Source organism: Chlorocebus sabaeus, chromosome 7 (assembly GCF_047675955.1).
Source record: "Chlorocebus sabaeus isolate Y175 chromosome 7, mChlSab1.0.hap1, whole genome shotgun sequence".
Taxonomy (NCBI): domain Eukaryota; kingdom Metazoa; phylum Chordata; class Mammalia; order Primates; family Cercopithecidae; genus Chlorocebus; species Chlorocebus sabaeus.
Genome location: NC_132910.1, coordinates 46,654,854 through 46,677,758, shown reverse-complemented (window position 1 = coordinate 46,677,758; position 22,905 = coordinate 46,654,854). Strand labels below are relative to the sequence as shown.

Genomic DNA, 22,905 nt, shown 5'->3' with positions numbered 1-22,905 from the left:
TTCACATAGTTAAATCTTATCCTGCGTAACTCCTTCCATATATGCTCAGATATTTCCAATTTCAATGTTATTTCTCTCATCTTGAAAGCCCATAAGAGAATCTTATCATTATTTCTTCTTTGTTTTTCATTCCCTGATAAGAATTCCACTTCACCACTTCCCTATTCATTACATTCTTGCACCTCACTGGGTTAATAAATTCTTTTGACACCTACTGCCCCTCCTTCCTCCCTCCTTCCCTTGCTATCCCTCCTCCAAGAATGGTGCCCATCAATATTGCATGCCAGGGGTGTACTTGGAGAGTACAGGTCTGACAGCTCCCCAGTCCAGCAGGGAGCCTTCTCCCTTCTGTTCCAAGTCAGTGGTGAGAAGGACCCCTCCTCCTTCCTGCCTCAAGCACCAGCTGCTAACACCAGACTGAGAGATAGATGTTTCCAATCCCCAACTATATTGCAAAGACCACTTGGAATAGATTCCACTCTAGTCTACTTTCTTAAAAGTTTAATGTTCACTTCTCAAGGTACACTTGTAACTGGAAGGTAAGAGTAGTGCTCAGAAAAATGCAATCATTGTTTTTTTTCCCCCTCCAGGATACAAAAAATAGAATTAAGCAATAATGAAGTCACCGCTTAAGGCAGAAAGTATAGTGTTAACTATGACGCGGTGAAAGTAGAACTTGACTTGTGTTCTTAGAGAATGAATTTCACACTGGAAAAAGGACAAATTGGGTTAAGAGAAAGTGAAAACCAAGGTGGTAATGGGGATAGTAATGAGGTCTCAGGTTGCTCCCAATAACCCTATAGTTCCAAATTTAAGTACATTCCCAAGTACCTAAATAACTTTAGATTTAATGGAGGAAAGGGTATTGTTATTTAAAGAGAATGGAAATGCTATTGAAAGACTAAAAGGAGGTAAAATTTGTGTTGGTTTTCTAAATAGTAAGAAAGAAAAGCCATAGGTTGGTGAGATTCTAGTGCAACTTTAGAACAAGAGAGGAAGCAGTGATAGCCAAGAGTTATTAAGGGGAACAGATGCCAAATTTTAATTGTGTTCTTAGAACTAATAGTCAACTGTGAAAGCTCTAAGACTTAAACTTGCTTGTGAGCTACCAAGTTAGCTGCTACAGTTGTATGCATGCTGATAAAAGACACAAGATGTGTGGATCAGCGACAACAGACAGCTTATTACCCACAGCGATAGCATTATACAGAGTACCATCATTTTTGTGCCAATTTTGGAGCCCCATTTTAGAGATGGTGATGCAAAAATGTTCAGATGAAGTCTACACACTCAATGGTTGCATTCCAGAAAAGGACCTGTGAGCTTAGGGAACCTGAGTCTTTTATAATGAGGAGTAGACATGCCTGCCATTTGCTCCAGAAGTAGACATTGTCTTTATCTTTCAAGGTAATTGCTATACAAATATCCATGCATAAACATGAGAAATCCATGGATAATTGTCTTCCAACAATATTAAAAATAATAACTGCTACCATTCATTGAGTGTTCAACAAGGGTACCCATAGATAAAAGCTAACTTCTGGAATATGTAATAAATAATGGGTAAACCACAAACAAAAACTAGAGAAAAATCCATTTCAAGTGACCTTTGCAATTATAAAGGAGTTGTATATGTCCCTTGTGATGTATATGTGAATTCAATCAAAAGATGTGAACTGAACAATGTCCATTTACTGGGTTTATATTTGGTGGAACTAAATAGCTCAAAGTATTCATGTCAGACTGGAAAGAGGTTTCAAATGGTGTCATTGAAAAGGTCTCTGCCCTTGCTCTATTCTTGTGTTGCAAAGTTATCAGTGGTTAGAATGAGAACATAAATAGCAAGCATATCAGATTTTGGGAGGAGAAAAGACTAGAAGAGATAGCCAATGTTTGGAGGGAAGATACAGCATTAAGAAATAGATGAACCAAAATTTACCTTGAAACTATGAAGTACAAATGAAAAGCTAAATCTAAATTTCTGTACCTAGGTTTAAAAGCCATCATTACAATCATGGAACCAGGCTTAGCCTAAGAATCACATCTTTAGACTTAGCCTAAGAGACTTTCATGTTAGGAATACTTAGAGTGGTTAGCTTTAACAAATGTCTTAACTTCCTTGGAGCTGCATTGCTTTATTTTATAAAGGAAATGCTTAACCATACTATCTCCATCTTCCCATGTAACTGGAGCCTGCTAAATAATATTTATAAGTAATTCCTTGATTGGGAATAATCAAGAGCAACAATTTTGTGAGGCATGAATATAAACACAGATTGCAAATCAAAGAAAATGCTCTCTTATACTGTCTATGTGAGTGTTGAGTCCAAGATGCCACTACTTTAACAAGGACCTGGAAAACAATGACAAGCATCCATATGAAAATGAAGATAGAAACCCAAGGAGAGATCTGGAAACCATGCTATTCCAGCTGAGGCTGGGAACATTGAGGTTGTTTGGTCTGTAATAAAGAAGACTGTAGAGACATCATAATGATCTCCAAGTATATGAAACAATGTAGCATCGAAAGCAAACCAAGGATACATACAGAGAAATTTCAGGAAGTCAGGCTGTGCTCATTTTAAGTAAGAATATTTTGTAAATTTGAGTTTCTAGTAAACGAGGTGACCTTTTAGCAGTAGTGGACCACAATTCCGGATGTGTCTATAGCACTAACTATATATGAGCCATGTTGTAAGGGGGTTCTGGCTGGATGGAAGGTGCTGCCCAATGACCACCAAGGGCCCTTCTAAAATTCTGTGAGTTCATGATTTCAAAAGCTCTGCTATTCTGATTGAGGAGTTTGAATATTGTCATTGAGAGGGCATTTATGTTCATCTCAGCACTAACTAGCACTTAGTTGTGAGACTTGGGGCAATCCACTCAACACCTTTGGAGCTATATCTTCACAAATTTACTGATGGGTTAGGTTAACCTATCCATTTGCTTGTTGATTACAGTCTTGCTAGGGAAAAGATTTAAGGCAATTTTTATATATAAAAATAAAGAATCTGTGTTTTTGGGATTCTTTCTGCCCAGATTCTCTTAGTATGAACTATACAAATAAAGAGATCTCATTTTAAGTTGCTGTATAAATACAGTTCTATATTCTTTCTAGTCATATTTGAAATAATGAATCTGCTGTACTAGCCTAAATTATTCCGGAAAGTAATTTGGACTAAGTTTAGTTCTAGAGTGTCCTCATTCTGAAATGATTTTTTAAAAGTATTTTTCAAGTCAGGTCCTGAAACCACAGAAGTATTTAAAACCCTATGAGACCAGTGGCAAGAATTATCAGAAAATCTGATTATGTAACTTCATAGGGACTCTGTTCATTCTCATTCCATCTTGAAAGTGTCTGTACATAAATTCAGAGGAAGCTACCACAAAAACACCGGTGTCGGAGGGAAGGGGATCAAAGAGATGCTGGCAAATTTGTTGTTATCATAAAGACTTCCAGTCCTGCAAGATCAAGGTCTTGGTGTAAAGAGCATTTAATTCTGCATCACCCATTTCCTCTCCCCAACCCCCCAGAAAAAAAAAAAAAAGAATTCCAAGAGAAAACTACTTGACCTGTTTGCATTCAAAACCCAAGTGTATAGTTCATAAATACAATGGAAATGTCACTGATGCCATTCTCTGCTCTCCTCCCAGGCCACCCATGGATGACTCTCAGACACTTTTGACCCCTGTGGTGAGCTGTGGGCCCCCAGGAGCTCTGCTCACCCGCCCTGTCGTCCTCACTATGCATCACTGCGCAGACCCCAATACCGAGGACTGGAAGATACTGCTCAAGAACCAGGCAGCACAGGGACAGTGGGAGGTGAGCTGCTGTCGGGATAAAGATGCTATGCAAGAATAATCCATGCAGATAAGTAGGAGCAATTATGGAAGGCCTATTATTTATAAAGCAAAACATGAGTGGAATTTTAGCTCACCCTCAAAATGAGAGAGAAACAGGCAGGCAGACTAGTTCCTGAGTGTTATGTCTTCTGATTGATAGGCACACAGAAAATGATGGTCACTCATTAGATAACTCATAGGAAAAGTACATGTAAGAGCTGTAGATATGTCCCTTTCAGAATATAGATTATATATATGTATACATATTATGTGTATATATATAATATATACATATTATGTGTATATATATAATATATACATATAGATGACTATAGGGTGACTCATGCCTGTAATCCCAGCACTTTGGGAGGCCAAGGCAGGTGGATCATAAGGTCAGGAGTTTGAGACCAGCCTGGCCAACATGGAGAAACCCCGTCTGTACTAAAAACAGAAAAATTAGCTGGGTGCAGTGGCGCACGCCTATAATCCCAGCTACTCGGGAGACTGAAGGAGGAGAACCACTTGAACCTGGGAGGCAGAGGTTGCAGTGAGCTGAGATCACACCACTGCACTCCAGCCTGGGCGACAGAGTGAGATTCCATCTCAAAAAAAAAAAAAAAAAAAAAGTACATGTATATATATGTATATGATTTGCAGGCACAGAAACGTTGCAACTGGGTCAGCAAATGTTAGGCACTTACTTGCAGACATGTACCTGGGATATAGTTCTTGTGAACTTAAGCTTGAAAAACAGAAAGGGTATGTCTCCAAAGCTCCACTAGAAGGAAGAAAATCCGCAGCATTCTGGCTCTCTGCGACTGTTGCCATCATAACTTCTTAAAGACAAGTCCAGTTCTTTATATTAGAACCCCCCACTTAGCACCTATATTTCAGTAATATGTTTATCCAAAAATATTCAATAATTTTAAAACTGTACTTTATAGTTGTATAAAATGTAAAACATATAAAATAGGAAGTTATAATATGCAAAGTATATATTATATGCTTTGTGATTACTTATAATTTTTTAGGAAAAAAATTTTTAGAAAAGATACACATGAAGATTCTAGCTCCTAATATTTTAAGAAAATACAGTATTAGATGTAGAAGAGTACAAGAGCATCCCTGGGATTCACTGGGATTTCCCTCCTGTGGGCATGTTCTACTCTTGACCATATCAGGGGATCACTGCTTGCCAAAACGTACATAATAAATAAATAAATATACTTTATGCTGAGTTAAGACCAGATTTAACCAGATCTAACTTTAATTCTCTTTAAGCTTTAAATGATGCATCTGAAAAACATCCTTTAATCCAAAGTAATCCTAAATTGTTTGCATGATTATCTTCCTATTACCCTATCCGTTTCTGGGTTTGAGTAGTAACAATAGCAACAACAGTAACAATAAACTGAGTAGATGAGGAAAGTAGAAGAGGACAGTCCTCATGGAAGCCCCCTTGTACTTGTGACTGACTGGGACACGGGCATCGTTACTCTTTGGCCATGTCCTCTAGGAAGTTTTCTGTACCATGTCACCACTAGGGGATACCGGAGGGTTTCCTTTGTCCTGGAGAAAGCAGCTTCTTTCCAGGTGTCTTTTTGGGACTGAAATAAGCCTGGAGGTTCTGAGCTTCTTTCTCTCTTTTCCTTTTTAGAGACTTCCTCTGGGGGCATAGTTTCAGTAGAAGGAATTATTTCACTGATGCTGTTAAAACATAGCTCTTATTATAGCTCAGATCATGTTGCAAGGCATAATAAATAATAACCTAGGTGGCGACCTCTTTCACATCTTTGTGTAGCCCTCTGCACTAAATGTATAACAAAGTGTTCATTCACTGTTTCAGCAAATGGTTGTGGGACACTCATCCTGAGCCAGGCCCACTGGAATACAGTGGGAAGCAAAGTCGACATGAATCCTGCCCCTGCAGAGAGACTGACTGACTCTGTCTCTGACAGTGCAGAGACTGACTCATGCTCACGCGTGGATTTCTCTTGCCTGAAATTTTCTTTTAAATTTGAGTTAATTAAAAGTTGGAAGATTTCACATTAAAATCTGAACTTCCAGCCTGTCTTGGAACATGTGAGGCTTTGTCCATACTTGGCCTGCATTCCTGCATAGCAGCCATAGGCCAAAGCCCAGCAGAGGCTGAGCTCTTTAGATAGGCATGCGCTCTGGTTCGCCACAGGCTGCATCATTCCTCCTTGTCTGTGGCCCTGCCTGCTTCACATGCCTCTGTTACCTGGTTGCCCCAAGATGCATTCGGAATCCCAACCCTTGGTTTTTGCATCCCATACGTGGTCTTTCGGCTAATGTATTCTGTGGCCTGAACCATATAGATGAATCAAAACTTGGTTGAATTAGTAACTGTTTTTTTAAAAATAAAAATCACTTCCATTTATTTTTATTTCATGCTAAATGTTTTCAATGTCTGAAAGAGTAGACTGTTTAATGACACATAAAAAGTAACAGAGAAATGTATCTTATGTGTCATGGAATTTGTCATGTCTTGCTTTTCTTAGAACCTGACAGCCAAGATTACTTAGAAAAAGCAGTGTATTTCTGTAGGAAGAAACTGTCAGATGAGTTTTGAAAGAATATAGTAGAATTGCATATTAATATATTATTGCACAGTTCTTTAATTTATCTAATTCTTTTCACACGTACAGATTTTTAGGGAAAATGTAGACTCTTAGAAGATCAAAAGATGCAAACTGAAGGACATCTAAATAAAGAATATTCTCAGCGTAAAGACAATGGTAGAAAGAGATACAATGATGAAGAACTTAAGTAGACAGATCATAAAATCTGAGAGAGAAAAAGGCCAAGTAAAGGATAGGTCCTGCTCTACCCACTGTCATTCACCACCATCCCTGGTGGCTGGCATGCGTCCTGGGTGGTTTAGCCATGGCCCTTCCTTTTTGTCCCCCAGGATGTGGTGGTGGTCGGGGAGGAAAACTTTACCACCCCCTGCTACATTCAGCTGGACGCAGAGGCCTGCCACATCCTCACAGAGAACCTCAGCACCTACGCCCTAGTCGGGCATTCTACCACCAAAGCGGCTGCGAAGCGCCTGAAGCTGGCCATCTTTGGGCCCCTGTGCTGCTCCTCGCTGGAGTACAGCATCCGAGTCTACTGTCTGGATGACACCCAGGATGCCCTGAAGGTAAGTGCCTCCCACCTAGCCTGCCCTCTTCACCTTCACCTGGAAGCCAAGGTTTTGCACAGCTGTGCACACTTGGAGACGTGGCTGTGTGTGTGCACCCAAGTGTGTGGACACATGTGTTTGGCCCCAAAGGATGCAGTTAAAAAAGATAGACATTTCTCTGAGGCCACGCGGATATATGAGCTGTTTACACTGATTCCTCCCAAGGGCTACTTTGTTTACCTTCCTTGATTTCTTTTAATGAAAAATTTAGAAGAATTTGGCAATGAGACCCGTGGATGGTAAATAATCTGCTTCCATGTTTATCTCAGCTGCGTTCTTCCTATAAAAGGAATTGGCATAATTGCTCACACTGTATGTTCCTCTGGTGTGCTGCTTCATTTATATGCTTTCCCATTCTTTTTATGAGGGCTGTGAGGGAGCGGGTTAGCATTTGACAACAGGCTGCTGCTTTGCAGAATAAATGAGCTTAATTCCTGGTGTGATTATTGCCATCCATTTTGTCCCATTCAAAGCTTTAAGGGATATAGTAAGTGCCTTTGAAGAAGTTATGATATAAAAGGAGGAATAAAAGAAGTATGCCAAGGTTGAGGAGGTAAGTCAGAGGGTGAGAAATGCCGCAGTGGCTGACATGCAAAGTGCTATGTGGGGGCTCAGGAGACAGAGGCATTATTACTTTGAGGGAATCTGAAAAGGAGCTAACATTTGATGATTAGCCCTAATGGAGGATTAGGTTTTGACCAGCAACAGTGAAGGGAAAAATACAGGATTCCTAGGTGGAGGGAACAGCATGAATAAACACAGAAGTAAACAATAAACAAAGACCCTTGGCCAGGCGTGGTGGCTCACGCCTGTAATTCCAGCACTTTGGGAGGCTGAGGTGGGTGGATCACGAGGTCAGGAGATGGAGACCATCCTGGCTAACATGGTGAAACCCCGTCTCTACTAAAAATACAAAAAAGTTAGCCAGGCATGGTGGTAGGCACCTGTAGTCCCAGCTACTCGGGAGGCTGAGGCAGGAGAATGGCGTGAACCTGGGAGGCAGAGGTTGCAGTGAGCCGAGATGGTGCCACTGCACTCCAGTCTGGGTGACAGAGCAACACTCCATCTCCAAAAAAAAAAAAAAAAAAAAAAAAAAAAAAAAAAAAAAGGCTCTCTACAGGCATATTATTTCTGGTAAGATAAGAATTTTGTCTAGATGGACCTTCATGGCCGAGAGAGAAGTTGAGATTCAGTTATTGAGTTAATGGGGATTGGATAGGTTTAAACAGAAAAAAGGCATGATTGAAAATACATGTTAGAAATATCAGCCTGACTTCAGTGAAAAGGTGAGTCAAAGTATGCAGGAACAGGTGATGGAGCTGGATGGTGATGGGGCAGTGAGATGAAGAGAACAAGCCTAAAAGGTCCTGCTCAAGTGGCCTTTTGAGAATCCCCTGACGAACGCTCAATGGGTTGGGGCAGAAGGTCAAGTTCCTGCCTCTAAGTCATAGAAGCAAACTCAGGGGGCAGGAGGCCTTGGCGTGTTGAGATGGTGCCTGTCTTAGACAGTTTGGGCAGCTCTGACAAAGTACCACAGACTGGGTGGCTTAAACAACAAATGTTTTTTTCTCACAGTTCCAACCCAGACTTCCAGTGTGGAGGCTGAAAATCTGAGATCAGGGTGCCAGCATGGGTGGGCTCTGGTGAGGAACCTTCTTTTGGGTGACAGGCTGCTGACACTCTGCTGTGTCCTCACGTGGTGGAGAGATGGGGAGATCTCTCTGGGATCTCTTTTACAGGGTTACTAATCCCATTCCTAAGGGCACCACCATTGTGACCTAATCACCTTCCAAAGGCCTCACCTCCTAATACTATCACACTAGGGATTAGGATTACACTATATGAATTTGGGGGGGCACAGACATCCGTCCATAACTGTGCCTTTTCTTTTAGAATACTGAATTAGAGGTATGAATTGGCATCTATAACAGATGCCCAAGGCACAGTTAGAAATATAGATATGGTTCTCTGAACAGAGAGCAGATATTGAAATAGAGATTCAGAAACCTACATTATGTTGATAATTCTTATCCACAGTGGTCAGGGAGAATATCAAGAGAGAGGAGAGGGAGAAGATAATCATAAAAATAATCAACATGACTGAGAGCTTCTATATGTTAGGCAAAATTCTAAATATATTAACTCATTAATCTTCATTTGATCTATAAGGTACCATTATCTCCACTTTATAGATGTATCATCCAAAGCACAGAAAGTTTAAGTAAGTTGCTCTAGGTCACATAGCTGTTAAGTGGAGAAAGCATGCTTCATGCCCAGGTAATTGGCTGCAGCCTGGCTGCTCCGCCCCTAAGTGAAGTTGCTGAAAGACCAGTACCCTAGAGCCTGGGGACCAAGGAAAGCCCTGGCATTGTAAGGGAGGAGGAAGGGCAGCCAGCAAAGGAGCTAAAGAAGGATAAACAGCCAGATTAGGAATAGAAATGGAAGAAAAATGAGTCAAGGAAGCCAAGGAAAGAAAGTTTTTCTGAATATCAGGGTATTTCCATCTGGAGCTTCCGTTCCGAGAGTAGTGCTTGGTTATGAACACTGAGTATTCCAGGATAGGTTCCCTGGGAAGCAGGCTCCAGGCGAAAAGACTAGAGAGGGCACGAGTGGAAACAGGAAGGTGAGCTAGGAGCCCGTTGCCATCATCTCTTCACTGTGGTGGATTTGACCAGCATGGTCTTGGGGAAGGCATGAGACCTCCTGGGTTAGTGCATATAATTTTGATAGTCGAGCCTGTAGGATTTTCTGATGTTGAATAAAAGTTGTGAACACACAGCTCTAATGTAAAGCTTAAGGTTATTTCTTCTATATTCCTTGCGAATGTGATACATCCAAAGCACTGTCAGGATAGGAATCATGCTAGGTTTAAATTAGGGAAAATGGTATCTATAGGGAGCTATGGGGTCTGATTAAGGCAAAGTTTTTCAACAGTTTCAAGAAAAATCATTGCAAAAGCATACATAGAAGACCTACATCATATTTGAAGTGTTTGATTTACATATTTTATATTCACACACATAGTTCTCTTCCCAGGCACCTTGTCTTCCCAACAAACACACACAAATACATGCAAAAATAAAATATTTTATAAAAATAATTCTGATTATTATAATTAGTGAACTCAAGACACAAATGGTCAATAGTGAGAAAGAATGATGAACAGGTTTAAGCAGCAAAAACAACTCAAGAGCAGTCTGTATCATGGTCAATGCTTTCTAAGTAGACATTTATAAATTCTAAGCATCTGGGGATCTAGCACTTAGCCTGAAACAAACATGAATAATGGATGAGGCTTTCTTGCACCTCATGGCCTTTGAATAATGCAGAAATACCAAAATCCTACTTATAGGTAAATGGCCTCTCCAACATACCGAAGAGACAATTATTTCAGTCACGCCATCTCTTCCTCACACCCACGCTTGAATTGGAAACTTCGGGCTGATTAGCTCAAAAAGCCCTTTATTACTAAAATTCTGCCTTCTTGCCACCCTGTTAATGTTCCCACCATACTCTCTCCCATCTCGTTGCTGCTCTAACCGCCGTTGCCCAGAAATACTTCCTCTTGCAATGTCCCTCCCGAAGGCCTCCTCCTTCAGGCCTGCCCCCCTCCTGACTCACCCTCATGCTCTTCCAAAATCAGGAATTCTCAGTGCACAGAGGAAGCAGGTGGAAGCTTTTATAAAAACTCACTCCAGGGTCTCTCTCCCACAGGTTCGGATCTAATTGATCTGGGTATTGGGGTGTTTTTGTTGTTGTGGTTTTGTTTTGTTTTTTTTAGCACTCCCTGTGTTATTCTATTGTGCCACCAAAGTTAAGAGCTATTATCCTAAACACTTTCCCAAATCTTTCTGAAACTAAAATTCTACTAAGAACAAATTTTCCTACAACCTTACATCATTCCCTCCCCTATTCCTCCACCTGCTCTCATTAACTGCCAGTAGATCTTCCTGGTAACACCTCACAATACCTCCAGTGAAGACTGCACCGCCTAACTAACCCAAGGCCAAAAGGAGATGTACCAGGACTTCTCATACTCCATAACCCTTTCTGGGGCATCTCTTCACTGCCCAGGCTGGATAGTTCTGCTGCTGCTCATGCCCACTTCAGTTCCTTTGCACAGACCTCTGTGGATCCCGCCCTAGCAGTACTTGCCTTGTGGTCTTTCTTTCCATCCATTTTATTCCCATCATTCTCTCAAATTCAATGTCATGACTTAAATCACAGTCTCTCTGCCCAAACTTATTCCAGTAGCCTTCACATCATCTTACGTTGTCTATTCACTCGTATAGATGTGCTCTGGATTTCATCTTCATTAGCAACTGCTCCACTACCAAGATCTCCTCCTGTCAAACTCCCCCTTTTTGACCACAACCATCTGACCTTCCATCTCTCTCTTCCACAAGGTGCATGGAAGCTACCCTTTGTTCTTAAGGAGAGGGTCCCTCACTGGGCATGGTGGCTCACACCTGTAATCCTAGCACTTTCGGAGGCCAAGGCAGGTGGATTGCCTGAGGTCAGGAGTTCAAGACCAGCCTGGCCAACATGGTGAAACCCTGTCTCTACTAAAAACGTAAAAATTAGCCAGGCATGGTGGTGCACAACTGTAATCCCAGCTACTGAGGAGGTTGAGATGGGAGAATTGCTTGAACCCGGGAGGCTGACGCTGCAGTGAGCAGAGATCGCACCACTGCACTCCAGCTTGGGTGGCAGAGTGACACCCCATCTCAAAAAAAAAAAAAAAAAAGGAGAGGCTCACTCAACCTGCTGCAGTTTCCCAGTCCACAAACCCTTCCCTGCTCTTACTCGCAACTGCAGCAAACTGACTTCCACACTGAACTCTCCCGTCAATATGAGCTGCTGCAGGCTTTTCTAATTTCAATAACCAAAGATACCCTCCACTGAACAAGCCCGCTACTTCTACTTCCAGGCTGATGAGTTGTTATGAAAAATCATACATTTCTGATTGGGTCTATTATATTCTCAAGGTATCTATTCTAAGGGATGCCTTCCCTGCTTCTCCTTACTCCTTTTATTTAGCTCTTCCTGACTTACCCCAATTCCCACGGCAGTTCTTCCAGGTCTCTTCTACTCTCAGGAAGTCCCTGGCTGTTTTAAAGCCCACATCGTGCCTAGCAGTGACCTAACCACCCAATGAAAGCTCCCCCAGCTGCCGTCCTCTACCCTCCAAACCTTTTACTTCAGCCTCTTCTCACTTCATCTGACTCTGATGAAAAGGATCTCTGCTTCCTTGTTTGTGCTTTAATCCAATTCCTGACCTCCTCCATCTTCAGCATAGCAAATGATGCCTGAGGCTGCATTTACCAGCATTTGATATTTTCTTATAGTAATTGCTATGTGCTGGGGATTCTTTACAAATTGCAGAAAAATCCACAGAAATGCTGGACTAGGGCAGAGATGGAGGCCCAGTGGAGTACTTATTCTTGGGGAATAAGTCCAGGAGAGCTATTGCAAAAAGACTGCCCCGATGTCTAGAGCTGTGTATTTCAAGAATATTAATTATCACTTTTTATTATATGTGGTTATATTATCCATGTGGATAGATAATACATTTATTTATATGTAAATATATATTATATATATTATTTATTTATTTTATTATATATAAAATATATATTTATTATATTATTTATTATATTGTAATAAATATATAATAAATATATATTATATTATTTATTATATTATAAGTATATACATATAATATATATTTTTATATATTATATATAATATATAAATATTTATATATAAATATATATAATATTCATTATATTAATATATGATTATATTATATATTTATATAAGTATATATTATATATATTACATATATATAAAATATAAATATATAATTATGTATTACATAAATATATATATTTGTGCATTTATTTATATTATCCATATGGATGGATAATGCAGTCAGTCTTAAGCAACTGTGATGCATTTTTTCTTCTTCCTACCCACCTCTTTGAGCTTGGCAGTTTTTGTAACAATTTTCCAGAGTTTTGTTAAGCCTTGGGGCAAAAATGGTCACCTGAAACTTAAAAGCTGCGTTTAGCAATTTGAAAGCACTAATACAGAATTAGCATGTTGGCAGTGACTACCAGAGCAGAAGTCAAGGCTGATGGGCGACAGTGGAATTATTTTATACCTTTCAGGAGGGCTTTTTCCTGTGCATGTGCTTGAAGGACCACTGGGAACAATGCTCTAGTTGTGTTCACATAAAAGGATAAAGATGCTAAGAATTGTGACACTAGTTTAGAATCAATTCAAATAGAGAGGTCAGGTCTATTGAAAAGGTTGACTTTGGTGTATCAGAGCTTTTCTTTTTCCCCCGTCTTCAGGTGATTAATGAAAAAGGTGTTTTCCTTTCATTATTTGCAAAGACTTAAATCCTAGTATAAATAGACCAACAATTAACAGAGAGCAAGGTTATATTTGGAGTAAATTTAAAAACACCTAGGGAGAAACATACATCTATGTGGAAATAAGTCACTTCTGTCCCAGTATCCAAAGGGTACAATACATGAGAGTCTCTGTTTGGAATAAAGGGTTTTATACTGAACTCTGAGATTCAGAACATAAAAAAGGAGTTATTTTCATACATTATGGGCAGTGTATGATGTTTATTGAATTTCTGGCAAATGTATATGTGATACAAACCAAATAATGTGTATTAACATAACCTGGCCTTTTTTTTTTTTTTTTTTTTGATGGACTCATGGGGCCTGGAGATCTTCCTTGGATAAATTTCATGTGCCCTAATCCCAACTGTAATAGAGTAACTCTGTGAAAGATTGTATTATGTGAAAAGAGAAGAATGAAAGAAACACTGGAAGGTGAAGAGAGAGAAAGGACGTTGGCTGAAGTCTAGCTGAGAATTGTGTGATGCTCATGTTCTTGGGCCCCAGTCCTGGACAGTCAGACGTGGCTTGTTACAGGGAGAAGGTGGTTATATTTTTATCCTGTTACCTGTCACCTTCCTCACTGCTGTCTTCCTGGCATTTCCTCCATGGCAAGTTGTGACCTTACAGAACTCTGAACTCCTCATGCTTGCTTCTTCTAGGTCTTCTAAGGCTGATCCTCCCTGGAATTATCCTAGTAAGAATCCATACCTATTCTTATAGTTCCCACAAACAACCTCAAAAATAGCCTTACCTGTATACTTTCAGGATCCTGGCCTCTGGAGTTAAACTAATATATTCATATGTGCAACATGTGTATTAGAGACCAACAACAAAACGTGTATTAAAGGTTTCTAGTGCATCACTGCTGCTGTGTGTATGGGAGGGAGCATGGTGTGGCAGGAAAGCTCGAGTCGGGCTGGCTGCTGTGACTGGCTCTGCCACTTATCAGCTTGGTGGCCCTGGTCGCTGAATTTGACCTCTTAGGACAGTAATTTGGTCTGCGTCAAGGACTCTTTGAAGTTCTAAAGGAGATCAAAGTTATTCAATCTCCTGGCACAAAATAGACACCAGACACTGTTTGCCATGCGTAGGTGGGCATATAGACTACAGTGGCATTTTGAAGATAATGGCTTAAGGAAGATATTAAATCTAACTGGAATCTAACTGTGAGGTGAGTTTCAGGGTTGATAGCAATCTGGTTGGTTAGACATTTAGTCACAGGGATCTTTTCAGTGCCTCTAAATTTACCCCATTTTTATCATCTTCTTATGAAATCTGGTCCTGGTTCTATCATATATCTTAGAAATGACTTGCTATGTTGAACTTACTTTTTGAAGAGAGAGAAAAGAAAGAAAACAGAAGTTGTGGTATGCAGAATAACACCCACCCCCCCCCCCCCCACCACCCAAGGATGTTTACACGTTAATATTCAAAACCTGTGAGTATTTTACCTTACATGGCAAAAGAGTCTTTGCAGATATGATTGTGTGATTTGAGGAGATTATCCTGGACCATCTGGGTGAGTCTGGTCTAATTACATGGTTTTGAAGGTGGAGAACTTTTTCCAGCTATGGTCAGAAGGGGATATGACTGTGGAAAAAGGCTCAGAGAAATCTGTCATTGTTGGATTTGAAGACAGCGGAAGGGGACTGTGAGCCAAAGAATGTGAGAAACCTCTGGAAGGTGGAGAAGACCCAGTACAGATTCTCCTCTTGGGGCTCTGGAAAGGAGGGCAGCCCCACTGACACAGCTTGACTTTAACTCAGTGAGAACTGTGTTAGACTCCCACCCTCCAGAACTGTAAGATCATCAGTTTGTGTTATTTTTTAAGTCACTATGTTAGTGGTGATTTCTTATGGCAACAATAGAAAACTAATACAGAAGTTTAAAAACAACGTGTTAACAGGAGAAAAGAAATACAAGATGACTTCGGAAGTCCTGGAAAAACCTAAAAAGTCCTATTCCTAATACATAGATGTGAGAGAGAACCATTTCCCTATGAGCATGCCCAGAGGTAGACAAGTGACATGCTACTTGCATGAGTGTCACCCCTTGGCATTTGGCTTTAAAAGTGTCACAAACTGCCCTGACTGTGCAGGCTGGACGTGGCAGCTCAGACCAAGCATCCGTGGCCACAGCAGCTGTGGGAACAGCAGGCAGAGCCCTAGAAACGAAGTTACTTGACGGGGAGATGTTTGCAGATGGGCACCAGCGTCCAGCCTTGTTATTATTAGGGAAGAAGTAAGGCAGACAAACTCAGGGGGAGAGCAGAGCACCCTGGCGTGAACACAGAAAGGCAAAGGAGCAAAGCCAGGCCGGGCGCCAGGGACACTGACCCGAGCAGGTGGGAGAGGCTGGGCTGACAGTCAGATGTTCTCCACTGCCCGGCTCAGCAGCCTGAGGCCTGAAATCCGGAGAGGAGGAGACAGCGCGTCGGGGGCTGAGAGCAGCGTCGCTGAAAAGCTGGCAGGGAAGAGGAGAGAAGGATGGCCGCTCTTTTTGGCCTGTGCTTTGGTGGAGTACAGGCCCCCACAGCTGTGACAGAGACAGCAGTGACAGCCACCATAGCAAAGACACAGATTTCTCATCCCCAAATGACAAGGGCAGGTTTTCAACACAGGATTAAAGAATGAACAGAAGAAAGGCAGGTTCCATGAAATGGCAGATATGATTTTTTTTAAAACACCGGCCAGCACAATCATTGAGGACTGGCCTTTTGAGGTTTCACATGAGCGGCATGCTGCACGTTTGCTGGTCTGTTCTTTGTGTCTGTGTCCCAGAATCAAGGTGAAGGTGGGGCACCGCTGCAGTACAACTCAGCCTCCTGTCCTGGCTCCAGCATGGAAAGCAGTTCTATCTGCAGGAGCCAGAGAGCCGAACCAAACCAAAAAACAGCCAGAGTGCAAGGCTGTCCGCTGCTTGGTTTCCTGCCTTCTGTGCTGTCCTCTCCGTGTAGCGATCTCAGTGACTTTTCCTCAGTATCTACCTCCACCTGCTCCTGCTCCTGCTGCTGATGCCTGGCCTCGTGGCAGCAGTAAATCCAGCTAATGCGTAGTTGGAGAGAAAACAAGACAGAGGCAGAGAGGGAGAGAAAGAAGCTATGGACTAGATAATCCACAAATAACATAATCGCCCCTTGAAAAACTGGAAGGCATAACACATGCCTTGAAGAAGAAGGTGGTGTGATTTTGGGACAGTGGTGTGAGAGAGGGGCAAGTTGTTATGCAGGGCAAGGGTGAGCAGAGGAGAAGGTGAGCAGAGAAGTAGGTTGACCAGGGGAGGAAGGTGAGCAGCGGAGGAGGTCAGCAGGGGAGGAGGATGAACAGAGGAGGTCAGCAGGGGACGAGGTGAGAAGGGGAGGAGATGAGAAGGGGAGGAGGTGAGAAGAGGTGGGCAGGAGAGAAGGATGAGCAGGAGAGGAGGTGAGCAGGGGAGAAGGTGAGCAGGGGAGGAGGTGAGAAGGGGAGGAGGTGAGCAGGGGAGGATGTGAGAAGGGGAGGAGGTGAGCAGGGGAGGAGGTGAGAAGGGGAGGAGGTGAGCAGAAGAGGTGAGCAGGAGAGAAGGATGAGCAGGAGAGGAGGTTGAGCAGGGGAGGAGGTAAGCAGGGGAGGAGTTGAGAAGGGAAGAAGGTGAGCAGGGGAGGAGGTGAGAAGGGGAGGAGGTGAGCAGAAGAGGTGAGCAGGAGAGGAGGATGAGCAGGGGGAGGTGAGAAGAGGAGGAACGTGAGCAGAAGAGGTAAGCAAGAGAGGAGGATGAGCAGGGGAAGAGGGTGAGCAAAAGAGGTGAGCAGAGGAGGATGTGAGAAAGGGAGGAGGTGAGCAGGGGAAGAAGGTAAGCAGAAGAAGTGAGCATGGGAGGAGGATGAGCAGGAGAGGAGGGGAGGAAGTGAGGAGGGCAGGAAGGTGAGCAAAGGAAGAGGTGAGCAGGAGAAGAGGGTGAGCAGAGGAAGGTGAGCAGAAGAGGTGAGCAGGAGAAGAGGATTAGCAGGGGAGGAGGGGAGGAGGTGAGCAGGGGAGGAAGGTGAGCAGAAGAGGTGAGCAGGGGAGGAGGGTGAGCAGGGGAGGAGGTGGGCGGGGAGAAGGGTGAACAGAGGAGGTGAGAAGGTAAGGAGGATGAGCGGGGAGGAGGTGAGCATGGGAGGAGGGTGAGCAGAAGAGGTGAGCAGGGGAGAAGGTGAGCAGGGGAGAAAGGTGAGCAGAAGAGGTGAGCAGGGGAGGAGGGTGAGCAGAGGAGGATGTGAGAAAGGGAGGAGGTGAACAGGGAAGGAGGTGAACAGAGGAGCAGGTGAGCATGGGAGGAGGATGAGCAGGGAAGGAGGGTAAGCAGGGAAGGAGGGTGAGCAAGGGAGGAGGGCAAGCAGGAGAGGAGTGCGAGCAGGGGAGGAGGGAGAGCAGGGGAGAAAGGTGAATAGAGGAGGAAGGTGAGCACAAAGTGGGGTTGGTGGGGAGGGCGAGCAGAGGGTGTAGGCAACAAAGCCAGGGTCTGGAATACTAGCCCACCAGACCTGCTGTGGGGCCCTAGCACCTCACAACTTTTTGCACAAAATCACCACTTTGCAGGGCCCTATAACTCAGCTTCAGCCTGGCCTCTGGGGGCAGACTTGTCATACTCTTATAGATGTACTTCAAAGCATCCAAGTATATGCCACTCTGTTGCCTGGGGGCTCCCAGTGAGCAATAGCTGTGAGCCTGATACTTAATGGAAATTTGCCCAGGCATAGAAGGAACAGGCGGAGAGAGAACAAGAGAAGCAGATGAGGCAGATGCAATCTAACCCGGACACAATGCAGAGTGGGAATCTCGGGGGCTGGACAGGCCGGAGTGGAGGAGCGGCTTGGCTGGCAGATGTATCCTCCCCCCTGCCTCTCTGTCAGTCCTTAACAAGGGGGAGATCCTCTCATCTAAGAGCCTGGAAGCATTCTGGGTACAGGCCAGAGGTGCCTCCTTTGTGCACACAAGCCTTTAAAACAGCCTGGATTTATTGTGACTCTTAAGTGGCCCAGGCTAATGGCTTGGCATGGATAATGTCTTGGTTTAATTGGTTATTGTGAAAGCTGCTTGTTTCTACTGTGGAATCTCTTGTCCCTGCCTTTGGAGCAATCCCTCACAGGCTCCCTGAATCAATACAGCCCTCACTCAGGGCTGGCCAGTTTGCTTTGGAGGCGGCACCCGCAGTGGGGAAAGAGGCCCTCCCACAGGATTGCTCAGATCCCTGGCGGACGCTGGGCTCTGAGGCAGATGGCCTGCTTCTGGTGACTCTGATGGTTCGCATGTGTAGATGTGCATGGGCTACAGACACCTTTATTAATGACCTACTCTTGAGGGTGTCTTTGCAAGGAAAAGTTAGAGGAGTGCAGATAGAGCTGTACAAGGGGGTCTGGGCACAGTGGCTTATGCCTGTAATCCCAGTACTTTGGAAAGCTGAAGTGGGAAGTTTGCTTGAGTTCGGGAGTTCAAGAACAGCCTGAGCAACAAGGCAAGACCTTGTCCCTACAAAAAATTTTAAAAGTAGCCAGGTGCAGTGGCATGAGCCTGTAGTCCCAGCTTCTTGGGAGGCTGGGGTGGGAGGACTGCTTGAGCACAAAGGTCAAGGCTGCAGTGAGCTATGATCATGCCACTTGCACTCCAGCCTGGAGAGCAAGAAAGAAGGTCTCTAAAAATATTTTGAAAAAAAGAACTGTAAAAGGAAGTCAGAAACTGTTTCCCTTCTCACAGAAGCAAAGCAAGCGGATCAAAGCAACAGGTGGATTCACCTAGAGCCAGACCAGGCCATTGAGGTGGGGGAACTCCTAGTAGAAAGAACAGCTTCTGCAAAGGAAGCTGACATTCAGGTTTCTGAGAACAAAGAGGCCAGATGATCCGCATCCTTACTATAGCATTTCTTTCCAGGGTCACGATATTTCTCTTAAGTCTTCCCAAATCTTTTGACCTTAAATATATTTTGTTCATATTCTTTTTTAAGGTGTGTGAAATATCCTAACCTTTGTGATTCAAAAGCAGCCTGTCTGGAAGTGGTTTTAGAGCTGAGCACACTGTGTTGTGGTTACATGTTTACAGGTCACTCCCCAACCCCCATGGACCATTAGCCCACTGGCAGTTTAAGGTAGTGACAGGGACTTACTTGTCTGTGTGCTCCAGACCTGACATGGTTCCTGGCAGCCTAATGTGTCTCACAGATGTTGAATAAATGTTCCCAGGAAGAGGAAGCAGAGGAAAACATTGAACTGTACAGCCATGTCTTATTGATTTGTATATTTGTTATTGTTCTGTCCTCTTATATATCTGTATCATATAAATAACCAAAATAAGATCATGTGCAAAGAATTCAGAAAATCAAGCAGTGTGAAGAACAAGTTGCAGCATATTTTTAAGTGGAATCTGCTGGAGTAAATCTCAAGTTATAACACTTAAAATGGTAACACAAGACAAAGCCTGATTACCCTTTCCGGCCGGCTTGCTTCTGTCTCAAACTCTATTTGAGATTTGCCATATGTGACGAGTCAGCTCCTGTTCCTGTGTGGTTTTAGATTATACTCGTTTCCCAGGAGTTGTTGGATGATTGACTGAGATCTCTTTAACTCACACCTTGGTTGTCGTCCTCTCCTTTTTTCTGTTATGCGTTCCTATGTCATGAACATCTTTAGTGCAACGATACCAGTTGCCACTTTGCGGGAAGGAGTGTTTTTAAGTGTGGTGAGGTACTGAATCCTTCACTGCTGGGCTGTATTCTTCCCCAGGTACCAGTAAAAGGACAAGCTGTCTGAGCTAGCAGTCTCCAACACGGAGTTTACACACCCCAGGCCCAGTGAACCACTGGGACCAAAAAAAATACAATATGAGTACCTAGCTGTATGCTAAGATAGATTAACACAGGATTTTATGTATTTTTAAATTTGATGTATATTTTCTAACGCAACATATTAACATACCAATAATAGAGATATGTAATTTATTAATATGCATGCTCAATGTTTTGACTGGTAGACTATTCTGGCAAACATGTTTACAGCCTTTGCTCTAAGCATGGGTGTGTCCTGATGAACCGTTTATCTTTCCCCAGGGTTTATGTCCAAATGGAAGGGAGAAAAAAGTCAGGTTCCTCCCATCTCTGTGCTGCAGCTTTGTGTCACTCTTGGGTGATGGAGAAATGGCGAGCTTAAGACTATGGAAGTAGTGTGTTCTGTGGTCCCACTGTCTTTAAAATGGCACTTGGTACTTTCTGTCCAAAACAGGGCAGAATTCTTTACCGTGACTTTTGAGATCGTTGCTGAAGAAACAAAAAACTGAGCCTGATTCTTGGGCTGACTCCAATGAAGAGTTTGCACTCAAAATGCTGTGTTAGATTTCCTGACTTCAAGGTCATGGCCAATAGGCAGTTTGCGTTTTTTTGTTTTCAATGTCCTGCCTGCCAAGAAAACTGATAATGCTCTTCATATCCTCTGGCAGTCTATGTTGATTGTAGGAATGGGGTGTGGATTATACATTGTTGGGTACAATTACCTCCCGGAATACAATGCATCTTCTTTTCGACATCCCAGGGAGATAATTTCGACATAATGAAGATCTATAGTAATCAGATAATTACTATCGATTGCTCTTTAGACGTCTTGATGAGGTAATTAGGGCGTATGGAAAGAAGCTGGAACTGATTGATTGGCATGACTGTAATCTCAAAGATTTCTAATTATGTTTCTTTTCTTCTAATGGCTTATAAACAAACATCATTTTAGCTTTAGAATTTGTCAGGTGCCAGGTTCACTGGGAACATCAGCTTTCTCTATTATGCTAACTAGACACCAAACATGATCAACATAAGCTCATTATGCCTTCCTGCTGAAGCAGAAGAAACTGCAATTAACCCTCACTTTTCTTCTCCACTTCCACATGGCTGGATTCTTGTCGTGGAGTGGGGTGTCATGGAGTGGGGTGTGACACGTTCTGTGAGGAGCATGTGTGACTCAGGGCTGGATGGGTCTGTGTGGCCTACAGGAGACCCTCGGAGCCTGCTGAGCTCAGGCACAGCAGACTAGGGGGACAATGACACAACATATGTGTCAAGGTGTCTGGCTGACTGTGGCTGGGGGCTGGCTGACTGCTTGGGCTCCTGTCACAAGCCATAGCTACTCATCAGCCAGCAACATTAAGTAGCAGGTCAATACTCTCAGGCAGCTCGACCACACACTTGTCTACGTCAGTGTGTTATTGCCTCATCTCTTCCATTAGATACTAATTAGAGGACGCCCTGTCTGAAACCACATTCCACATTATCCTAATATTTTTTTACACCTTTGAGCAGCTTGCACGGTTCAGAATAGTGGCCTCATCCAAAGATGACGGATATTAAGAACCACTAACGCAACATCTTGAAACGAGCTGTTTGCATGTAATCAATGATGGTGGTAACCACCACACTTACTGCTCTACAAGTGCATGGGTTAGAATTCATTCAACAAATGCAAGGTGGATGCATTTTTCTGAATATGAGGCAATCGGGTTCCCGTGCCTGAAATCCTCCACTGCAACCCACCTGTGTTGGTGGGTACAAATACATAGGAAATTTGTGACCCGTTTTAAAATAAGGGTCCCCAATCCATGCATGTTACAGTCTGAATGAACACCTATGTTCTTGAACTCCCTGCTTTCTATTGAAATATCACCAAAGAAAAAATTATATTTTGCTTTGATTTTTTTCTAAAATCCATCTATTCCTAGACCCTTATTTAAAAATGGGTCACAAATTTCCTACGTATTTGTACCATTAAAACTTTTAAGGCATGAGAGGAGTAACGTGCATAGGGATGGTCAGGCTGTTTGGATAATTACAGCTGCAGTTGGAAATGCTTCATTAACTCCCACTGACTAGCCTGAGAAATGGAAGCATATATAGAATTTGTCTTTATGTTGTATCTGTATAGTATAAGAAAATTATGTAGCAAATTTTTTCATCAGTCACAATTCTCGAGAAATAAAGTATTCTTTTGAAAATGTAATTGGAATAACTGTTCAGTTCAATATTTGGTGTTTAAAAACCTTCCTAATCTGTATCAGAATATTTCCCTTTAATAGAATATATAATTAGCATATTCTAAATTTTTTTAATAATTGGGGATTATGCAATACATCATTTTAAGCAAAATTTTTATGGTTTTATTTCTGTACTTGAAGAAACTATAAGAGGTTGAACTAAATGCCTAAAACAGGTTCTAATGTTTTATTTGTTGGTTGCTTTTATCAAGCCTAAGGAATGAGTATCTCTTCTAGTTATTTGTCCCTTTCTGTAAAAGTTAATTGAAAATCTACCTTCTTATCAGTTTGTCTACATTTCTACCTATTTTTTCTTTAATTGATGGCTCTCTGGTTTTGAGTTCTGATGTTATTCCCCTGACTTGATTACGTCCCCCACTCATCAGTGGGTAAAGGGTAAACTGTACTG

At 42.6% G+C, this 22,905-nt stretch overlaps 1 protein-coding gene across 2 annotated transcripts in view; it reads left to right on the top strand.

Moving 5' to 3' along the window:
- The window catches only part of UNC5C (unc-5 netrin receptor C), a 383,755-nt gene that overhangs the window by 345,428 nt on the left and 15,422 nt on the right, over positions 1 to 22,905 (top strand). For both annotated transcript variants that reach the window (XM_007999311.3, XM_007999310.3), the window contains 2 exons: positions 3,655 to 3,823; positions 6,776 to 7,009. In XM_007999311.3, the coding sequence (XP_007997502.2) occupies positions 3,655 to 3,823; positions 6,776 to 7,009 (403 nt within the window). The remainder of the gene's footprint in view (positions 1 to 3,654; positions 3,824 to 6,775; positions 7,010 to 22,905) is intronic.